This window comes from Chroicocephalus ridibundus, chromosome 6 (genome assembly GCF_963924245.1).
Source record: "Chroicocephalus ridibundus chromosome 6, bChrRid1.1, whole genome shotgun sequence".
Taxonomy (NCBI): domain Eukaryota; kingdom Metazoa; phylum Chordata; class Aves; order Charadriiformes; family Laridae; genus Chroicocephalus; species Chroicocephalus ridibundus.
The window spans coordinates 30,243,730-30,261,280 of NC_086289.1; the positions used below are offsets into that span (position 1 = coordinate 30,243,730).

The following is a 17,551-nucleotide window of genomic DNA, read 5'->3' on the forward strand; positions in this document are numbered from 1 at the left end:
TGCCCAAAGCGAAACACCGTGTTTTGTTTCATACGCGGTTCTGGACTGGGGTTGCACGCTGTTGGCTTGGTTTTGTATTGTGGTTGTATGGTTGCTGTTGTGAGATTTCTGGGTGACTTGTGCTTCCATGTTGCTGCCTTTTCTATGGGCACGTTATACAGTCTACGGGCGAGGCACCCTGACAGTTCTTCGGTGTTATTCTGCGCTGCTCTTCATGCCAGGCGTGTGCCTGGGGGAAGCAGCAAAGCCATTCAGAGGCGAATGCAGCGTGGCTTAAGGAGGGGGGTAATTCAACCACACTGGCTACTTCTTTTGAAGCAAAACCATTGATGTCCTAGAATGTTATTCTTCCAACAGAAACAATTACTGTCCCAGAAAGCAAATGTTTCAAGCCACTGCCAGCTTGTGGCTTCTGTCTAGGAAAGATGGTGAATGTGATGATATTAAGGAGAAGATACCATGTAATGTGTTAACTGTGGGACTCGAGCTCTGGAGAGAGAGTAGCGCTGCCCCTGTGTCTATGAAGACCTTCATCTGACTGTGGAAACTTCCAGAAGCAGCAATCATATGGTCAGTGATTGTGCAGCCTCAGTACAGGGAAAAAAAGATGCTGGGAATGGGTGATCTCCAGCAATCTGATGAAGAGGAAAAAAAAAAAAATTGCCATCACATCCCTTTTTATTTTCAGATCACTAATAATGTAAGCCTGCCAATACAAACACAGCTCAGCTTCAGGTACTAAAGTTGTGTGTCATTCTCCACACCTCCAATTAAACACCTCTCTTCATTTTCTCTCCTTTCCATCTTTGTTTTACAGGTATAAATTTCAAAATTACTCCGATGGAAATAAGGAAATATTGCAAGCGTTGTCCTCCACCAGGCCCTCCGATGGTTCCTGGACCCCTTCCACAGTTAAAATGACGGGGAGCTGGCTGAAAAGCGTCTGCCTGCCACTACATTTCACAGTGCTTTACTTGGTTGAGGGCTCTCCTTTCACAGATAGGACATGAGTGTATATTACTTTCATTTTTTGTTTGGGAAAGGCTTCAGTCAGTACTGTTTGTTCATTCACTCAGGCTCCTTCATCTTGTTAATGTTAGTCTGGCAGCTAAACTTGGGGAAGGCTTGTCTGGTGCCTCTGGACTTTGTGTCGGTTGCATATTCCTCCACACCAAACAGGGATTTAGCTCCTCAGATAAGAGAAAGAGGAGAGCTGGCTGAATCACTTTGTTTTGCATTTTTGGATTGCCTAAAAGGTGGGGAAGGGATGATGTTATTGTTTCTAGCTACCAGTATATATGCATATTTAACCTTTTCTATGAATGATTTATTTTGTATTGACAGAAGGATTTTGTTTGTAGCTAGGCACGTGATTATTTTTCCTGCAGCCTTTGCTCTTGGTGCTTGAAATCCACTTGGAAGTAAATTTCTAGCAAATGAGAAAGAGCTCATCTTTTAGAAAGGGCTGAGAAACTAGATAAGCAGGTTGTTAAAATAGTGGTAAAGGAGCAGATTCAAGTACAGTGGTAAGCTCTTCAGTATCTCATCTAGGGTTTAAATCTGGCTTTAAAAGCAAAGGGGGCTGTTCTTTAACTTCCTAGAAGATTGTCATCAGGTAGTTATTAAACAACATACTGAAACGGTGTTAAGGCTAATCAGATTAAATCTCTTTCTCCGGAAACCAGAAGGCAGCTGTTCTTTCAAGGCACCTGAGTTGTGTGATCACCTCAATAAACAAAACTTACTGGAGTGCGAAGTAAGTGCTAAGAATAATACCAAAGGGTTGAATAACAGAAAAACTGAAGCACCCTCTGCTGACCTCTTAACAGTGACTGGGGTCTTCACTCAGGTATCTTCCGTCCTTTCCTAACTTATGCTGCTATCTCTCTGCCTGGGGTGAGTCCTTAAACCAGAATTACTTGGATGTTCATAGATTTGGGTTTTTTTACTTCTAGCGAATATGAGGAGGAGTAGAAAGCTCTTCTGCTGTTGGGCAAACTGCAGATTGACAATAGTAGTTTTTCCTTCAGTACTCAAGTACTGCTTCTCTTAACATAGCTTTCAGTATGATAGAAGTGGTCTTGGTGCCCTTCAGAATTTGGGGGAGTTGAATGGGGACAGCCAGGGGCCTGTTGTAACCCACACAGGCAAATGCAATTCTGAAGGGTTGAGTTTATGGGCACTTGCATGTGGCCATGCTCTCGTATTGGCAATGTTTCTATCGTACTCAGCAATTGAACTGATTTCTGGGTCTTCCGTGTGCTTGTTATTACTTTATTTTCTTATTGCTTTTGAGATTAGATAGACCTAACTCTCCACTTCCTATTTTTGAAGAGCTGTCCATGCGTAGCATTTTTCTATCGAGGATAAAAGAGCTGCCAGTCCTCCTCACAAGATCTGAGTCAGGAGGTTGGTGAAGGAGCAGTGTTTGATTGTTCTGCTGATGATCACTAGGCAAATATATTTTATTTCTATTTTGGCTTTTGTAGCTCACAGAAGGAATCTGTAGAATACAAATGATAAGTAAATGTAAAAAGCATTTTTGGTATTAAATGTGTTTGCAGCAGGGTTTTTACTCTGTTGAATATGGCCGTGTGTGTTCACAGCTCTGTATAAAGCATTGCTAAAAGGTACGAAGATTCTGTGCTCTATTGTGAGCTTAAGCCCATTTCTTTTGTATCTGAAAAATGCTGTGTGATTTTTGTCTTTGCCCCCACCATCCATCCAGTCCATCCAGTGTGCTCCACACCCTCCGATCCTCCTTCAGGAAAAACTTTCTCTCTGATTGCAAAAACATAAGCCCCAAAGTCCACAAGCACAATTACAGAAATATTCTGGGTGTCTGGAGGGATACGGGGACATCATCCAAAGCACCTGAGTATTTTTACTGTTTCCCAGACAGGCCTCAACCTAAGGTTGAGGGCTGTTCAAGTTAAAAATGTTATTTGTGGGAGGTTCTGGTCTTGACTGAACAAACTTAAAGCAGGAATCCTCAAATTATTTCAGCGTGAATTGTGACTGCTGCCCAAACATGCTTTTTTGTTTCATCTAGGGGTATCGGGATGTCATGTGTCAGCCCCTGAAGGTGATTCCTCAACAGAGTTTGACTTTTATGTACCAGGCCATGTTCCCCATGTGGTAGAACAGAGCTACCATCTGATCATGGCTTCACTCACCGGCATCTGTTCTTCCTTTTGTCTTCTTTCACTTCTATGTATATTTGTTTGGCATTACCTGTGGAGAAACATACTTGTTTAGTGGCTTTTCGAAGTACACAAGCTGTATGCTTATATAATGCAGTAAACTTAGCTTGTCCAAGCTGACAAATGCATTTGTTTGTATCTTGTGGTTTTGTGTGCATTCGGCTGTCAAGCATGAAAATTGCACAGCCTTCAAGTTCCAATAAAGATGTTTCTGAAGTATCCCTATGCCTGCCGGAACAGATGTTGGATCCTGGTCTGACCTTGTCAGCTAAGTGAGCCGGCTGGCCCCTTGCTTTGTTTGGAGCTTAGTACCACTAGCTAACACCAAATCGGTCTGTCTTACTTGGCGCTATGACTATGAATTGTCAGGGGCATGGGAGAAATCATCGCTGCTGACAGGGAGTGCTGAGGCAGAGGCAGGTTTTGGTATCTCTTCTTTCAAAGTGGGTATTAGAAGAAATAAAATTATGTGTTCTTTATACAAAATATGACTCCAAAAGGTGTAATGGGAACTCTTGCTGTTTGGTTTTCAGCCCTCTAGACTGTGTGGCCCACAGCTGATGCAAGGGCCCACATATAGTTGAAGAATTCAGGATTTTAGCTCTGGAGAAGTTCTGCTTATCCAAAGTATGGACTTCAGTGGTGATTTCTTGTGATGGCATTTGCCAAGGAAAGCTAAAATCCTTCATGGACAATGTCAACTCAAATGATAAATTCAGGTGAAACATAAAAGCAGAGGAATGAACGCTTCCTGTTGGAGATTTATATATTCTTATAAGACAACTCTTGCCAAAGCTGAGTGGAAGACTCCTGGTGACTTCAGTGTTCATTGGATCAAGTCTGGAGATCTGTTGCCTGATTCTATTTTGTCCAACGTTACTGCCTACCCCCTCATGAATAGTTTTAGCAAACTATTGTCAGATGGTGAATGCAGATCTATTTCATATCCAGTTTTTACTGAAGTTTGTTCTGAGAATTTGTCCAAAGCTTAGCAATGACTTTCTCTTCTTACAGGCTGAAGATGAGGGGAAAACCCCCTTATACATCGGGGTTTTTTGCCTCGGATCAACCAGTTCTTATTAAATGTGAGCAGTTGTCTCCATCACAGCGAGTTTCTCTGCAGGACTCATCAAGTATGTTTTTTTAAATGCTGGTGGGGAGCAAAGAGCTCCATAGTCTTACATTAAGTGACATGATCAAGGGTGTTGTTTCCAACACGCACATGTCTGTAGTTTCCAGTACCACTTCAGTATCTTGAGACTTACGGCAGCCATTGCATGACCAACATTGTTCTTGAACACACAACTGTTTCATCATGCTCTGTCTTTTGATCTTAGAGCAGGACTATCAGCGCAGAAGGAATTCCCAAAAACTACTTCTGTTTTCAGTGTCTCAAGGGTGGGAGTCTTATAGAAAAATTCAGTGTCTGGATATGGATTTGTCCAAATCATCATTCAGCCCTTGTGACAACATTTATTTATGTGTTACAGAGGCATTGACTGTGAATATCTTCAGGGGTGGGGGATTTAATTCCATGTTTTCAGGCTCATCTTCCCCAAGTGAGTGGCAAAGGCCAGAGATTTGCTGTGGGATAAGCACCTTACATTCACAATGCCATCTGGTCAACCTCTGAATGCATTATCAGAGAAATCGGGTCACTATGCGCCTATGAGAAATCCTAAACTAAACATGACTTGTCCGTCGTCTTCAGTCTGACGCAATCACAAAAATCTCTGTAGTGGTAAGAAGCTGTCACACCAAGTCCGGTTTCTATCAGAGACTCAAACTGCACCCAAGATGTTAGTTCAAGAGCTGGTTAGCCCCAGCTGACAGTATAGCACAGATGCTCACAGATGAAGATTTAAACCTTATATAGGAGGCATTCAAGCCCAAACATTCAAAAGTTCAGTATACACAAAAATGCCTGTTCAATAGATGGTTGTGATTAACTGCCCTCCAGGCACTTGTAGTCTCCTAACTGTATTAACATCCATTTGCATTTGTGATTAAGTGTAGTGCAGTCAAAGCAACTAATATATCCTGGCTAATAGGATCTCCAAGTCCAAAAGCTAAATGGCAGCAGGGTTTCCCTCACCTGACAGGCAAGATGGCACTTAGAACTTAGGTCAGTGAAAAAAAAGTGGTTTTCTGCTGGGTTCTGTGGTATTGTTTGGTCATCAGCACTGATCCCAACCTCAGGGGGAAAAAAAGACGTATTCCTGAGGCACCATTTGCTTAGTCTGTAGCCAAGACAGTTTGCACTGTCTCTGAAAATCAAATCTCTGTAGCATGCTCTTAAAATTAGCTCCGCAAACTGAAGTGCAGTGGAAAATGCTGTCCTTGCTAGGTGGGTTCTCCAGACAAAACTTCCTGAATTGTTGCAGAGCCCTGTGTCACAGTCAGTGCCAGCTGTGTGGCATTTTCACTGAGCAATGCTAAAACCTATTTGCATCCCAGAATTTTCCCCAAGAGATCCATATGCCTGTGAAGAAAGATGTTTTCATACAGAAAAAAAGTGTGAAATCCATCTGTTTACAAAGACTATCTGAGAAACAGTGAGATGGTTGAAAACAAGATTCTGAATGAGATGAGAGAATGCAGCAGTGTCTGCAAGTCCCTTCTTAAAGCGTTTGTTCTGACTCACTGGCTTTTGAGTTGTTAACTTTTTATTACTTAGGAAACAATAAACAATGGCAATTGTCCCTGGGCTCTTATCTTTAAGTTGGTTGAATGTACCAAGGTTAAACAATTTAGCGTTATCCTTTCACTTAGTTACATATATACTAATCTTGTTGCTTTCTTCTGCAAAAATATTCAGGTGAGTGGTTGATGAAAAGGGACATTTAAAAAAAAAATCTGAGCTGTTAACGCCTAGCAAAGCACTATGTGCGTGGTTGACCTTAACCTCGTAAACTCCACCTTTAATCTTGAAAGAAAGTCCCCTAGATTTCCACCAATTTAAGTCAAGGCTCAACAGTTTTAGAAACAGATCCTTAAGTCTGAGAAGTGAAGTCAACCTGCTCATCGTAATTTTATTACAAAATGTGCTTTGCACCTTTTCCTGTCAATTGAACAAAACTTTCTCTCTACTTCCTTCCCCAACTTTCTTTCCATGCTTTCTTCTGTTCCTAGACATGATTTTACCATTTTTGATGCCACATCTTCCTCATTGGCTATTCTCACTGACTAGAGAAGTCGTCTTTTGGCATGATGGTCCCCCATCTATTTGTCTATGTGCGATCTTATCTCACAGAAATTCTTCTGCTTTCTGAATGTCCTCAAGTTTTTCTCCTTGTGCTGAATCATTTTCATTTGACTCTATGAATTTCTGTCCATGACACTGACTGGAGCGCACCTTGTCAAAAAGACATGGTGTAAAATGGTGCTGCATTGCATTTGTTGTTTCCAGGCATTACTTTTGTACCAAGGACAGTTTCAGTTACAGGATTTGAGCACCTCTGTTTCAAGGCACCATGCAATCACCTTAAAGTCACAGTGTGAGTAGGGATTTTTCTGTCATTTAATTTGTATTTCAGCCTTCACTGCAGTAACTTTGGATCATGTAATCTCAGTTACCAGATATGGAAGTCTGTTCCCAGATATTTTATTCATTCCTCAAATTAACATCTGTTGTTGAGATTCCTCCTGTGTGGTTCTACTGATTTATTTTATTGACAGATTGTTGTAAAAAAAAATCAAACAAGCACAGTACTTTGAGATAAAGTACTTGAAGGCATGGGAGGAGACAGTAAGAGCACAGTGCTCATAGGTAAACCTAGTGGGCATGAAGAGTCAACCTCTGGGCTCTAGCCAGGTTAAACTACTTGTTTTGAGAACCAACATATGTACAGGACTATTGACTGTAGAAATCTCTCCAGACAAAGGCTAGATAGTTGCTGGAAAGTGTATCAGGGAATAGAGTGATAGTCCCACGCTTTTTTGAGGTAAGGTAAATTACCTCAAAGCTAAGTATTTATTGGAAATTCAATTTATTGAAATATACCTTGCTTTCTAGGTTAAGGACCAGCACTGCTTTGGTGTAAGGTGGCCTGGATACTGAGATTTCCTCTTAATACAGCAATCAAAGGCAAAGGCTGAGATAACTGCCCTGGCCAGTTAGACCTCCCAGATCCTAATAAGGTAAGTACCTCAGCACTTAGTCCAGTTTGAGAGTTGCTCAGTTGTGGGGTTCCCTTCTGAAAATGGTGAAGGCACATGCCTTCATTCCCAACAAGGGAGGTTACAGGAATACGCGCTGCAACCACAGTGCCACACCTTTACCTGAGTGAAATCCAAAGAGTGTGCCAGCCCCTGTGGCTGAAGTGCTGCTGTGGGCTAGAGCTGATCTCTAGCGAGGGCTTTAGTTCACCTGCAGTCGTTGCATTCATGCCATTCCTGTACTGAAGAGCTGAGTTTGGTTAGACGTGGCAGTGAAAGGAGCACCTTTAATTTTCATACGTCCACTGGTTCAACAAGTCATGTTACTGCCTTGTAATCAGGGTTTATATACAATGATGTCCATAGCATGCACGCCAACCAGAAGATTTATGGGGAGAACGCAGGCATTTCCTTCCTCTGCCTTGACAACTCTTGTTATTTTTCTCAGCCACACAGCAAACTATAAACTCGTGATTCATTCGTTATTCACACCTCAACTCTGAGTTATATATACTATTTTTACAGGCAAAACAATACACAACACTAGTTCTTCCGTAAATAACTTGGACTGTCTGTCTGCTGCTAAATGGCATCCTTCGCACAGATCTGTGTCATGCTCCATGGCACCACATCCATCAGAGATCATGCTGCTGAAGTGAACGTAGGCTATCTAAATATACCTGGATATTCTAGGGACTATTTGTTCTTTTTCTATCCCTGTCAAAGCAAAAAGAGGAGAATGATCTGTAGCTTCCAAAGAAGCAAGGTTACTGAATTGTAAATGGATTTTGCAGCGGTCTTTAAAAGCTTCTAAGCTAGTAAAATTGCTTAGCAGAAACTTTAATTACTTAGCAGCTGTGGCAAATGTTCTCCTTTCCCCAGTTACCTGCAGCGCCTTTATTGCAAACACTATAAAACGCTCTTTGGCAGACTACAATCAGGAAGATCTGTATTTGAGATGAAGCACTGGGAGAGTTACTGCGTTTTCCCAGGAATTCACCAAGCCTTCTCTGCTGCCACCCACAGTGAATGACAATAACTCATGATAAATCATACAGGCAAGTGCTCTGAGATTTTTGCTTTGCAGACTAGCAGGTTTTTTCTGAGGGGACGAAAGCACTGTCTCTTTACCTATCTGGAAAAAACCCACCACAGTTTGTTGGGAAGCACTTTGACATTTGTTTGAAAGTCACTGTGGAAATACTAAAATTGCTAGGTGTTTGGTGTCTGCTTTCCCTCTGTTTTCTTCCCATTGTCATTTCTTAATTCCTTTGGAGACAAGAACGTCACGGCTGTGGTTCCCTCATGACAGTGTTCTGTAAAGCTGTAGCATGGCTTAAATATATTGTGGTATGTGAAATAACAGGGCTGTCTGCCCACACAGAATGGTGTTATTCAGGTTTTAAGACCACTTTGTCCTAAGGAGCCCTTGGTTCTTCCTGTTCCTAAACCATTACCTTGTCGTGTTTTTTCTGCTACCCGGGTAACTTGTCTTGGTTCCTGATGCAGTACGGCGAGTCATTTCTCAGTTTGTGCCTAGCAGAGATGCTATCAGAAGTCCAGTAAACTGGGGCCCACAGAGAATGAATATTGGTTTTATTTAGATATACGTGTGGAGTTTGGCATTTAAGACACTTCCCCAGCAAGAGAAGATTTGGGTCTGATTCAGTTGTACCAGGCCATTTAAGGAGTTAGGGACAGGAAAATCTGACATTGTTTTATGCCTTATAAGATACTGACCAGATACACCTCCATAATTTGGTCTCGGTCTTTACATGCTTAAACGATAAAGTGAGTATTTCCTCGTTCAAGGTCTGTCTTGTAACCTCACAACAACACTTCACTAGCAGTTACTGGAACAAGAATCTGACTTCCTTCTAGCTTTTCATAGCAGTGGGAGTGAACACAGGTAAATATTTTTACTGCTGGTAGGCTTCCAGTTTTGCTTCTTTTTTTTTTTTTAGAAAGCCTCATTCTCAGATTTTGTCATGATTATAAAGTGCATTTTCACAGGTATGAGATTGTGTATGGATATGATTGTGTACCTGCTCTCTTAGAAAGCCTTAGATAGAATATGAGAAGTTTCTTGCTCTATTTAGTGCTTTGTATGTAAGTACGTATGAAAGAAATTTAACATGAGGATGTTATATATGTGTACATGTGAGTACACATCCCGTGTTCAGCAATGGGACTACTCCAAAACAGTTGAAGGCAGAAGAATTATGATTATTCAGGAATGTATTTTCTTTCTGTTAATTTATTCAATAATCCTTCATCAGCGTCTGACAGTATGAAGTTTTCTTGGCTTATGGAGAGCTGTGTACGGTGCTGATAAGAGAGCCATGGGTGCCTGGGCTGGGGACGGTGTGCCTGTGGAAGGGAAGCTGGTGTGACACCCCTGCAGCTCCTCATGTGCCGCTGCCCTCGCTGACAGAGGTTTCTGCATAATTGTGCTTGACCAGGTGTGTCCAGGCTGTGACAGTACTTCCTCAGCGGGGCAATGGGGGAGGTGCTTACCAAAAGAAAAAGGTGCATCCCAAAGGATGATGGAGACGAGCTTTGCTCTGGATCAAATATGAAATCAGGCTGTGAGGTGTGAGGGTATGCGCAGAGTGAAAGGTGCAATGCAAACAGGAGACTGCATAGCTGGGAGAAGGTTTGTGATCTTGATTTCTCTGGCTTTCTGGCCTGTTCCCAACAAAGTTACCCCCATCCCTCTTTCCTCCTCTGCTTCCATTGCAACAAAAAGCATATCCACTCCTCACAAATGGCTGGAGCGGGGGGTTCTGCCAGTAAGAGTCTGTACAGCAGGATGGAAAACAGAGCTTTTCTCTCTGGGAAAGTCTTGACAGAATCCATGTTTTTGTTCCCCCTGAAATTTTCAGTTTCTCTGTGGAATAATATTAAGCACAATTTTTACATAAAAAACTAAAATATTTCAAATCTGAATATGGTTTTACTGCAATATGAACATTTTCCAAAGAAATAAGATGAAAATGTTTGAGGTCAAAAATTGTTTTCTATATTAGAAAAAGTGATGATGAGTGGAATTTTTTTACTGATCCTTATAATTCAGATACTTTGTCAAAGGCCAAGACAAAAGTTGCTAATTTTAACATGTGAGTCTTAATTTATAAGCTCTCCAATTTATTTATAAACACAAGGGAGCAAAAGTAGATCACGTACAATCTAAAAGTGTATCCAATTATTAAAAATGACAAATAAGCCAAACCAAAGAAATTGCTTTCTGACACTGAGAAGTAACCAAGTACCAGAAAACCTAGCTCTTGAAAGGAAATTAAGCTTTCTGGTTACATGGCTTTTGCCAAGATTTTCTGTGTCGAGGAAGAAGATAATGTGCTATATCTTGCCTGAAGAAACTGCAGTTTGTGGGCAAGCTTTAATTATTTGTTTACCCAAACTTTGTCACAGAATTTCAAAAGCATCCAGCCATTTTGGGTGCTTCTGTTCTTGTTATCCAATATAGGATGCTCTAAGGAGTTTCAAGTTGACATAATGCTTGTGGTCAGATGCTTGTAGTCACCCCTTTGAATCTTGGTTTTCCTTTCCATGAATGAGGAATATTTTTCTTCTCCTTTTTTGTGGGGAGTATCTTCCTTAATCAGTTGAGTTACCAGTTTTATTCATGGTATGTGTTTTATCAGAGTAGATACAAGGAAGAAATCTTTTACAATGAGGGTGGTGAAACACAGGAATGGGTTGTCCAGTGGGGTCGTAGATGCCCCATCCCTGTAAACATTCCAGGTCAGGTTGGACGGGGCTCTGAGCAACATGCTTGGTCGAAGATGTCCCTGCCCATTGCAGGGGGGTTGGCCTGGATGACCTTTAAAGGTCCCTTCCAAGCCAAACCATTTTATGATTCTATCCAGGGTTTTACCATTCTCCTGTACACTGCTGAGATTTAGTGTAGCTGCTCAGAGGAGCTGCAGTGTAAAAATGGGTGTGTGGACAGCTGAGTTATAACTCATGTTCTTTAAACTCCTCAAACCAAGCAGTACAGTATTGCTTTCAGCTTTCTATTACTGAGCTGAGAGAGGTTTATAAATTTGACCAAGATCATTAATGATCACATCACTATCTTTTGATGACTTTAATGTGAATTTAATGATCTTCGGTTTATTATTTATAGACTGTCTGCGGTAGAGATGAAAACTGAACTTAGACCCCTGTGAGTCAGAACTGTAACAATGAGATCATTTTCCTTTTAGATGTGAAGGTGTTAATTCAGTTAGTAACAAGAGAATAACACAGTGAGAGGGAGAAAGAGGTGTTTATTGGCATGTATTTGAATCTTGCAGGACTGTAAAAAAATCAAAGTCATTTTAACACATTTGCATATCCCAAATGATGGGAGTGGGCTGTGGAGAGATGCATAAACTCTTATTTAGGAGGTGGCATATTTGTTCTGGCAACAGGGAGGATCAGAATTTGGTGATCATGGCCAAGGGCTCAAGCATGCTGTCTCTGATTAGATTTAACCACCAAAAACATGGGACTGTTTCTCTTTTGCTCCTCCTACTGTATTGTGAATCTACTTCCCTCTTATAGCTGGTAATTCAAAACGTATAGTGATGGACCATGAAGACATCTGAGGGATTTTAGGCTCTTCGCTCCTGCCATCAGACTCGCTCAGGTTCTTGCGGATCCCCAGCGCTGCCCATGGTTTCTCTCAGCAGCCAGAGAGAAGCTATGGTGCTGTGCTAGGAAAATGCAAAGCATAGCTTGTGTAAAATTCTTCACCACCAAAAACAGTCACCTGAAATGGACATCAGCAGTTGTTCCGGAATTTTCACCACCATTTGTACTCTGTAGTAATGGAAGTTGGTGGAGAGTGGTGATGTGCCTCAGTATAGATAATCTCTCAGTGCTTTGGGGGGAGATTCTGAGGGGGAGGAGTTATGTGGTTTGGAGAGGTGAGAGCTTTGTGTTTCTTTTGTTTACGGTGAGAACTGTGCATTTAACCTTGTCTCAACTCTCTGCTTATACTGGCTCAGCTCTGCTGAAACAAAGAGCACTATGACTCCCCCCCAGGCTCCAGCCAGAGAGCAAACATCTAAGCAACTAGTGCGTTTGTTGTGTTTACATTAGCACGTCCTGCTGCTGTTAAGACGTTTGGAGAACAGCTTGGACAATTCTTGCTCACGCCATGCTGTGGGACTTGCTAGTGAACTGACCCTTCGGTGTATAAGGAACAGCCCAGCTGTGGGTACAGCTGTGTCAAACTCAGGGTTGTTAGGGTGTCTGTCTTACCTGTGGTGTATGTCGCAGGCCAACCCCTTGCTCCCCTTGCTTTGCTTTCAAAGCTAAATAGGAACTTTCCTATCATATTCAAAGATGTGAGAATAGGGAGAGTTTTGAGAAGAGTCTTGAAAATGGCTGAGGCTTCGCTTCTCTCCTTCGTGGCTATTGCATCAAGCAATTCTGAGTGAATCGCTCTGTGCAGAATGACTCCAGGCATCGGTGGTAACTCCCACAGCTCCTCTTAGCATGTGATTTAGGGAGGGAAGGCCAGAGTGCAATTCGGACTTTTTCTGCACATGCTGAGGTTTATATAAAGTTTGCAGCACTTTTTATGTTGAATTTATTTACACACACAAATGCACACACAAAAAATGCTGAATATTCCTCTCCAAAGTAATGCTTAATGTCAGATGCACCCAGAATTGGAGGATGAGCATAGGAAAAAAAGGTAGCTTGAGCTGTTATTACATGAATGTGAACTTCCTTATTTAATACTGTCCAGAATCAAGAATAGAGGGGTTTTTAACTCAGACGGAAGCAGCCATAAAATCTGAAGACTGTACATAGTTAACATAAATCAAAACAGGGCAGTGGAAGATAATTTAATCTCTTTTATTTCTTTAATTTTATTTTTCTCTCCATTTTTAAATTGCGGATGCATGTAAGCATCCGAAAACTGATTGAAATGCAACTCATGAAAACCTCACATTTATATGCCAGGCAGGCATTCCCCAGGTAGGCAGCTCTAATGTGATTGCCCTGAGGTGGAAGGGCCACCCACAATGTGGAAAGAGTAATTTATCTCTGTACCAGCTCAGTCTTTGCCCTCTCTGCTCAGTCTGCCGGCACGGGTGACAGTGAGTGCCAGCTGGGATGCCAGGGACAGAACAGGGGCACTTGCTCGTTGCCGGCTGTCAGCAGCCCTCCTCCCACCCCCCCAATAGGGGAAATCCTGAGCTCGTATTGGTCTTGCTGCGTAGTGTGTGGGGCTGTGGTCCTGTGGTATCTTAGGTGCGGTTTTTGTTTTGGCATCTTCTTGTGGCATCTCAGATGCCATTTTAGTGTTGGCTTCTCTTCACAGTTCTAGTCAGGCCTACATTTTAGGTTGGGCTTTGTGACTGGGCTCAAGGACAACTGTCTTGGTAGGGCCCATGTAATGGGTTTGCGTGGCAAGGTTTTGGTAGCAGGAGGGATACAGGGGCGGCTTCTGCGAGAAGGTGCTAGAAGCTTTCTCAGCATCCAATAGAGCCAATGCCAGCCAGCTCTAAGACAGACCCACCGCTGGCCAAGGATGAGCCCATCAGCAACAGTGGTAGCGCCTCTGGGATAACATATTTTAAGATGTGCAACAGCAACTGCAGTGGGAGAGAGGAGTGAGAATATTTGAGAGAGACAACCCTACAGACACCAAGGCCAGTGAAGAGGGAGGGGAGGAGGTGCTCCAAGCAATGGAGCAGAGATTTCCCTGCAGCCCGTGGTGAAGACCACGGTGAGGCAGGCTGTCCCTCTGCAGCCCATGACGGTTGACGGTGGAGCAGTTATCCACCTGCAGCCCATGGAGGACCCCATGCCAGAGCAGGTGGATGTCCCAAGGAGGCTGTGACACCATGGGAAGCTCATGCTGGAGCAGGCTCCTGGTAGGACCTATGGCGCCATAGAGAGAGGAGCCCACACTGGAGCAGGGGAAGAGTGTGAGGAGTCTTCCCCTGAGGAGGAAGGAGTGGCAGAGACAAGGTGTGATGAACTGACCACAACCCCCATTCCCTGTCCCCCTGTGGTAGGAAGTAAAGAAATGGGTAGCGAAGTTGAGCCCGGGAGGAAGGGAGGGGTGGGGGGAAGGTGTTTTAAGGTTTAGTTTTTATTTCTCATTATCCTCCTCTGATTTGATTGGTAATAAATTAAATTAATTTTCCCCATGTCAAGCCTATTTTGCCTGTAACAGTAATTGCTGAGTGATCTCCCTGTCCTTACCTTGACCCACGAGCCATTCGTTGTATTTTCTCTCCCCTGTCCAGCTGAGGAGGGCAGTGACAGAGCAGCTTTGGTGGGCACGTGGCGTCCAGCTAGGGTCTACCCACCACAGCCTGCGACTTGCATATTCAGGGATGTGGAAACAGAAAAAGGGCAGCTCTCAGTACTAGTGGAAGCCTATTTCTTGTCAGCCATACTAAGTTACGGACGTCTATTAGTTTTAGGCTTCCATTGGGCTTTAGAGCTAAGAAAAGTAAACCTGTTGGGGGCCAGGTTTTTCCAAGATTCTCAAAGGCTCAGAGAGATAAGGGAGCAGGCAATGGCAGGGGCTTGTGTGTGGTTAGTTTTGTGTCTGGCCCCTGTGCCCTGGAAGGTTCTGGTTTCAGGTTGGGGTATGGGTTTGTGCTGGGGAAAGAAAAACCTGGGGGCATCCCAGGGGGCTTCACAGTGCGCAAACCAGCAGTTGCAGCCATGCTGCACTGGTACACCCAGGCTGAGGTCTGAAGGGGTGAAGTCTGCAAAAATATTCATTGTATTATGGTACCATCCTTCAACAGTTAAACTTTTATTTTACTAAAAATCTGGTTTGTCTAACAAACTCTCATAGATATTGCTAATCAGTGACCTAAACCCAGAATTTTTGTTATGAAAATATTGGATCCTTCTTAGATTTGTTTTCATACTGAATAGTAAACAAACAGAATATCCTGGGAAGCGAATTGGTTCAGATCAGACGGGTATATTTCATTCTTCTTTTATGTTTCTTGCTACTTGATATGCTAAAAACATATGAAATAGAAAGTTTCTTCTACATGGAGAAGAGGGATTCTTCCATTCCTAAAACTGTTGGGACAGAATATATTGCCCTCCTGAAACCTCCTCTGGCCCCTTTTCTTCCCAAGGAGAAAATTCGTCAAACTCAGCTTGTCTCCATGAGCTGTATTAGCTTTGATCAAAGAATATTTTCTGACAGAAAAAAATACTCTGTCAGAGTGTTGCTGTGTTAGGTATGTATCTGAGTGTGCATAGACGCATATTAGCTAGGTTTTCAAACTCTAAGGGGATTAAGAGCTCAAACTCATTGAAATTCAGGAGGAGCAAGACATTTTGCTTCCTTGGAGCTACAGGCCCTAGAGATTTAGATCCCCAGGGGATGCAACCAGGGGAACAGACAGCTATTAACTTTGACAAGAGCTCTCCATCACTTTTTCTAGGAAAATACTCTGCAGAAAAAAGTGTTGTTAGTTACAGATTGAGGAGGCAGGCGAGAGGACATTTACGTGCTATTTATGTCTCCTTTTGGGCACCATGCAGGTGCATTTCTGTGATTTTTATCAGTGGTTTAATATTACTTTTGACAGTGGTGGCATGGTTAAATCTGTAACAGGGATTATGTTTTTATCTGTCTTCTCTATGTGTATCCCCTCCCACATAATTTTCAGCTTTGGATCCTCATATTGTGAATTTAAACGCACTAAAAATACATTTGTTTTTCTTAGTTGCCTGATGCAGGTTCCCCTGAGCTTTACAGGCCACCGCTGGAGTCACATGTTGGTTCCACATGGAGCCTTTGCAAACACTGCTCTACAAGAACAGTCATACGGAGTCACACCAAAGGTCTGATCTTGTGGGAGGTGGTTACAAAAAGATCAAAATGACAAAGAGCCTTCCCCTGGTTTGACTTTCGAGCTTCTGGCAGGTGGTAATTTAGTGCCTTACTGAGCCAGGGTTTGTGTCTGTATTGTCACATTTTTGAGACACCGGTGAACCTAATCTTCATTAGTTTGTCTAATCCCTTTTGGAGCCTTTTTAGGCTTTTGCTCTCTGTACTTTTCTCTGGCAAGTTCCACTATGGCTGGTGAGTTTTGTTGATATTGTGCACAAGCGTTTACTTCTACCCTTCTGGGAGCCTTACAGTTGGTTTATTCTGCAGGCAGAGGTGTCCTCCCAGCAGCACCGTAGGTCCAGGGGAATCCAGAGGTGCAGAAACACCCTGTCTGCAGCGCGGGAGCATGACAGCACTGCATTGGCAGCAAAGACTTCTCTCCCATGGCGTCCTCCATCATTCGTTCACCCTGCAGTTTCACCAGCTGGTGGGTAAATACGCAGCAGGATCTAACTGCCAGTTGCCTCTGCAGGAAAAATATGCAGAACCTGCCCGTCACGTCCCTCCCCTATGTGTGTGATGAAAGCTGGCCTGGGAGCGCTGCCCACCTTTAGCTCTGCACCCTGCAAGGAGGTGCTGGGAAGAGAGCCTCTGCCTATAAGGTCATGTCTGGGAACACTCGTCTCCTCTCTTCCAAAACCTTAGCAAATAACAATAAAACACATGGATGAATTAGGGAGCCAAAAAATCCCCACCGTTGCCCAACCTAACGCTGCTTCCTGGCTCTGCAGTTCCTTTCTCTGTCCCAGGCCTGTCCTTAAGGGAGGGGTGGTCACCTACCTGTAGCATCGCACGGAGCATGCACTCGGCATGGCCAAGGGATGGGCTAGCACGTTCAAGGGACGGGCTAGCAGGGCGGAGGCACCCATGCCACCAGCAGCCTTCTGCATGCAGTCAGCGCCAGCGTCAAGGGGCTCTGCCCCTGGGAGGAGGCGTAGCTCCTGTCACACTTCAATGCATTGCAATGGAGAACTCTAAGACTGGTTAATTTCTTAGACGTTTCTTTCAGGCAGGCTGCTAATTAAAAAACAGAAAACTGCATTAACACGTCCTTAAAGGGCAAGGGCTTTGCCTCAGGTCAAGTTTAAACAGCTAAGCCACTATGTAAACATCTTCTTGATTGGAGGCTACCTATTATTACTGATGAAGTCCTTTTAAGCAGCCAAAACCTTTGTCTGTGAACAACTTCCCACAGTGGCTGTTTTTTTAACCCTATAATTTATCGGATGAAATATGTTTTAAATTAGTGCAAGCACCTTTTATATGCAGAAAACCAAAATGATCAATGGAA

General features: G+C 43.1%; 1 protein-coding gene across 9 annotated transcripts in view; it reads left to right on the top strand.

Moving 5' to 3' along the window:
* Nucleotides 1-17,551, top strand: part of CDHR1 (cadherin related family member 1) — an 83,020-nt gene that overhangs the window by 16,361 nt on the left and 49,108 nt on the right. For 3 of the 9 annotated variants that reach the window (XM_063338779.1, XM_063338780.1, XM_063338776.1), the window contains 4 exons: nt 818-4,336; nt 6,613-6,700; nt 7,219-7,343; nt 16,528-16,687. Coding sequence is in view for 1 of the 9 variants with exons in the window: in XM_063338786.1 (XP_063194856.1) it covers nt 15,903-16,211; nt 16,528-16,687 (469 nt within the window). In the remaining 8 variants the exon portion in view is untranslated. The other 6 variants (XM_063338781.1, XM_063338783.1, XM_063338778.1 and 3 more) reach the window with 5 other exon arrangements.